Genomic DNA, 4,564 nt, shown 5'->3' with positions numbered 1-4,564 from the left:
CATATTCGCTACGGCGGAAGCTCTACGGGTCGTCTGTCCCGAAAAGAAAAAAATCTGTGGATCTTGGGGATGTTTGCCAATTTGGCCGAGCCCGATGGCCAATCCCCTCCGCCTGGGATCGGTGGGGCCGATGTTAATTCAACGGTCCCACCCGTTGACCGAGGTGTCGGCATTCGCGCTTTTGGTTTTTGGTTTTGTTTTTATTTTGAGGGGAACGTGAAAATTATTTATCTCACCCCTTCCCCATGCACTCTAACTCGGCTTCTTGTCAGTTTCGATCCTTCTGACAGACACGGACTATGCTCAAAGCTTGCAGCACATGTAAGATTGGAAAGGAATTACATCTTTGTTCTTCTTCATTCCGACGCTTCGCCGCTACCTCCCTCGCCACGGCATAATTTCACCTTTCGCCCTCTCCCATCTCTGGCCAGTTGTCGGTAGTACAGCAATATGAGCCTTCTAGAAAACACTGCGCAACCTGTAGCCAGAGGTGCGGATCTCGAAAAGTTCCCATCCGGGGAACTGCGCAAACGGCCCTACACCGACTTCCTCCAGCTTGTGTCCTCTGTCGCAAACGATGACTCTTCCGTCGATGAGGGCCAGTCCATGAAGCCCTCCAAGGACCAAACCCACCGCAAACTAAAGCCGCGGCATATCCAGCTGATTGGAATTGGAGGCACAATTGGAACGGCACTGTATGTACAGATTGGAAAGGGGTTGATGAATGGTGGTCCAGGAAGTTTATTCCTTTCCTTCACGTTGTGGTAAGCCTACCCATTTTCTCCTGCTCTTTAATCACAGGTCCCCTTTAAAATGCTGCCTCCACTCTTCTTTTCTTTTTTTATTGTTGGTGTATCGGATAGCTTCTCAGAAAAGGCAAGGGAAACAAACCAGGAGAGAGGAACATTGGAGTAAAAGGTAGGTTTTTTTCGTTGGCATGGGAGGTTTAGTATTGAAATCCAGGGCGAGAGAGGGGAAATCAGGGTATATAAAATGACACCTAGGTGGCGAGAAAGCTTGCCTCCAATATCTCTCTGCAGCGAAAAGGGAATCATAGGTTGTCATAGGGTTGGAAGAAATCAAACGAAATGACGCACGAAATTTCTCGTGCATTTATTATGTTCCCCCTTGTTAACGATATCTCATAAATATGAGTCTCATGGCCATTTCTACAATAGGTCTTCTTTCATCCTAGCGGTCACCATATGTAAGATCTTCCCGGAAGCTTTTGATGCCTTTCAACCTATGCGTTCTACGTACGTGATGTTCCCATTCCCACCTGGCACGGAAATAAAGGCTTTTGTACTGTACCTGCCTAGAGCGCTTTCTGTTATGCCATACATGCCTGAAAAAATGGAAGCCCCAATGCGACATTTTATGACCGCCAACATCCTCACGAGGATCACAGTTGATATGATTCGGATTGCTATTCGTCGCCTTCCTCTATGCTAATTTTTATTTTTTGGTCTCCTATTCATTTCATATATTTATAATATACGTATTTTCGCAAGAGTTTAGCTAAAGTTTAGGGAACCATTTTCACTGCTCCCGCTGGTTGACAATTAAAGCCATGGCAGAGATGGTCACTTATCTTCCTATATCTTCGCCGTTTATTCGGTTCGCGGGTCGCTATGTCGATGAAGCTTTCGGTGTGGCTACTGGATACAACTTCTTTGTATTCGAGGCAGCAATGGTTCCTTTTGAGATCGTGGCCTGCAATGTCATTATCCATTACTGGAGCGATATCGTCCCCGCCGCTGGTATAATTACCATTGTGCTAGTGTTATACGGGTATGCCTTCCCACGTGTGACATATCCTGGAGACCCTCGTCATGGAAGAATTCTGGGGTCAATTGGATGCTAAGTATTCTAATAGTGCCATCAATTTTTTCGCTGTAAAGTGGTATGGCGAGTCTGAATTCTGGTTAGCGTTGGGTAAAGCACTTCTCATCATCGGCCTCATCATCTTTACTTTCGTCACCATGCTTGGGGGGAATCCACTTGGTGATCGATATGGATTCCGACACTGGCGCGACCCTGGTGCTTTTGCTGAGTTCTATAAAACTGGTGACCTCGGCCGGTTCTTGGGCTTCCTGCAATGTATGATCCTGGTAAGTTAGTCCATATGTCCCCTTTGATGTAAGAGCTCTGAATCCGTTAACTTATCATCCCATCCACAAGGCCTCGTTCACAATTGCCGGGCCAGATTATGTATCAATGGCTGCTGGAGAAACAGAAAATCCACGTTATGTCTTGCCTCGCGCTTTCAACGCCGTCTTCTATAGGTTAACCGCATTTTTCGTCTTGGGCAGCTTATGCGTGGGAATCGTTGTTCCCTACAACGACACGACAATGTCAGACGCCTTCAAAAAAGGTTTGCCAGGAGCTGCTGCGTCCCCCTATGTTGTTGCCATGGACAGGTTGCAGATCAAAGTTCTCCCACATATCGTCAACGCAATGGTGCTCGGGGCGGCATTCAGTGCAGGAAACTCCTACGTCTACTGCGCCAGCCGCAGCTTGTTCGGTCTCGCCCTTGAAGGCAAAGCACCTCGCATCTTCACCAAATGCAACAGGAATGGTGTGCCAATCTACTGCGTCTCACTTGTCTTACTTATCGCGCTCCTATCCTTCCTGCAGGTCTCTAACGAAGCATCCGTCGTGTTGGATTGGTTCGTATCCCTCGTGACTGCTTCGCAGCTTCTCAATTTCTTCGCAGTAGCTTTTACGTACACTCGATTCATGAAGGCTCTTGACGCGCAGGGTGTTTCGCGCGACTCGCTTCCGTACAAGGGTTTCTTCCAACCCTATCTTGCATATTATGCTTGCGCAGGGACGTTGACCATGGCTTTTGTAGGGGGATATACAGTATTTTTACCTGGGAACTGGAGCATACCAACGTTCCTATTCTCCTATACGATGATTGGGTTATGTCCAGTGCTTTTTATTGGGTGGAAACTGTCCAAGAAAACTAAATGGTTTAAGCCCCATGAAGTGGACTTATTCAAGGATGTCGCGGAGATTGATGAGTATACGAAAAACTTCGTTCCGACTCCACCGAGGTAGGTTTTTTTTTTTTTTTTTTTTTTTTTTTTTTGGGGGGGGGGGGGGGGGTGTCTTGGATTTATCCGCGGTCTCCTTTTGGAGATAAAGTAGGGAGGGGACTAAACGATACCTCGGCATAACCTTGGCAAGTTGACAATCTTCTTGAAAACAGAAATCGGATCGACAAGTATTTCAACAAGCTATTCGAGTAGCACATCGTCGTATGCCATTCTATCTAAAACTCAGTCCCTCATCGGTCTCTTTTCTCAGTCTCTGTTATTGACGCAAACGAGGGTCTGTTGCGGGGCGCTGGAGCGACGTATCACATTCTTGGTTTGAATATTTCTAAATGCAGTCGATATCACCATTAATTTCCTATATAATGAATCAAGAACGCTCTCTAGATCTATTTGGATGGATGAATTTGCGCCATTGAAATATGCTTATGTCGAAAATTGATGCTTTTTAGTTTTTTAGTTTTTTAGTTTTTTATTTTTTTCACTTCCTTCTCTGGGATTTGGAGAATCCTTTGGGTGGTAGATATCCAGTGTTCAGTCAGATAGTTAGATACTTACGATGAATAAACATTATATTACGGCTCTGTTTCGAATTCCGGATTGCCCACAAGATTTCGTAGATGTTATTTATAAATATATCACTCATTAAATCCGCTGGTACGCTAGTGTGACTAACCAAGGCACAAATGTGACAAGAGAACCATTGTCATCGAAACCACCAGTTGACCTATTGTATTTCGTTAAAAATTAGCAAACTGGGGAGTCCATAAAGCGAAGTTATCTCATGCTAAACCCTGAATATGATGGCCTATAAAAGACCATACTGGACAGGGAGGAGCAGCTTACCGAAGCTGTGATGCCCTCACCCACCCCCTTAATGCTATGCCACCAGCCCATCGGTATAAACATCCCATCTCCAGCATTCAGATGGGCTTCGAATCCTTCCCTGATTTCCGTAGTGTCTTCTGTGCCTTCTCCATCAACCCCGATTTCCATAGTATCCCCCCACACCTCTCTTTCCAGCAATCCCTTTTCCAACCCTTGCATCATCTCCTCTCCACGGAATTTGGCGTCGCCCACGGTTATCCCACCTATATTTGCATTTGCGTCCTTCTTCTGTCGTCGTCGTAAAATTGACTCCCTAACCCGCTCAAAAACCACTAGTCCGGTGTCTGGGGCATACAGTCGGACGATTTTACGTCCAGCCATCTGGACAAACAGATTCGGATTAGGGTCTCGGTGGAGGGGTGTGTACGTGGGTGGGACGCCCATCCATATATTCGTATCGTATACATCTCCCTTGCCTGCCTCTAAGACAAGGGGGGGTGTTGGAAGGTCTAGACGAAGTTCAGGGGGAAGGTCGAGGAGTTGGCATTGGGCGAGGTATAATTTCGCATTGGGAGGAATCCCCTCCGCATTGTGCTGAGTCGTTTTGGTCCATTTGAGGAATCGGCCCAAGGGTGTATGTAGACGTTGGAAATGAAGGGTCTCTAGTGAGTCAGGGC

The 4,564-nt window shown here is 46.5% G+C and overlaps 2 protein-coding genes across 2 annotated transcripts; one reads left to right on the top strand and one right to left on the bottom strand.

The window, feature by feature from the left end:
- Nucleotides 1–1,570: 1,570 nt before the first annotated feature.
- HCAG_08949 (conserved hypothetical protein) lies at nt 1,571–3,254 on the top strand (the record flags this gene model as incomplete). The annotated part of the gene is made up of 4 exons (XM_001536064.1): nt 1,571–1,791; nt 1,877–2,111; nt 2,182–3,059; nt 3,215–3,254. 4 exons carry the CDS (start codon nt 1,571–1,573, stop codon nt 3,252–3,254), a joined length of 1,374 nt encoding a protein of 457 aa, XP_001536114.1.
- Nucleotides 3,255–3,765: 511 nt separating this feature from the next.
- HCAG_08948 (predicted protein) lies at nt 3,766–4,268 on the bottom strand (the record flags this gene model as incomplete). The annotated part of the gene is made up of 2 exons (XM_001536063.1): nt 3,766–3,786; nt 3,906–4,268. The coding sequence occupies 2 exons, from the start codon at nt 4,266–4,268 to the stop codon at nt 3,766–3,768; spliced, it is 384 nt and encodes a 127-aa protein (XP_001536113.1).
- Nucleotides 4,269–4,564: the final 296 nt, after the last annotated feature.

The sequence above is a fragment of the Histoplasma capsulatum genome, genomic scaffold (genome assembly GCF_000149585.1).
Source record: "Histoplasma capsulatum NAm1 scaffold_14 genomic scaffold, whole genome shotgun sequence".
Taxonomy (NCBI): Eukaryota; Fungi; Ascomycota; class Eurotiomycetes; order Onygenales; family Ajellomycetaceae; genus Histoplasma; species Histoplasma mississippiense.
Note: the sequence above shows the minus strand (reverse complement) of the source record. Positions and strands in the feature narration are given on the sequence as shown.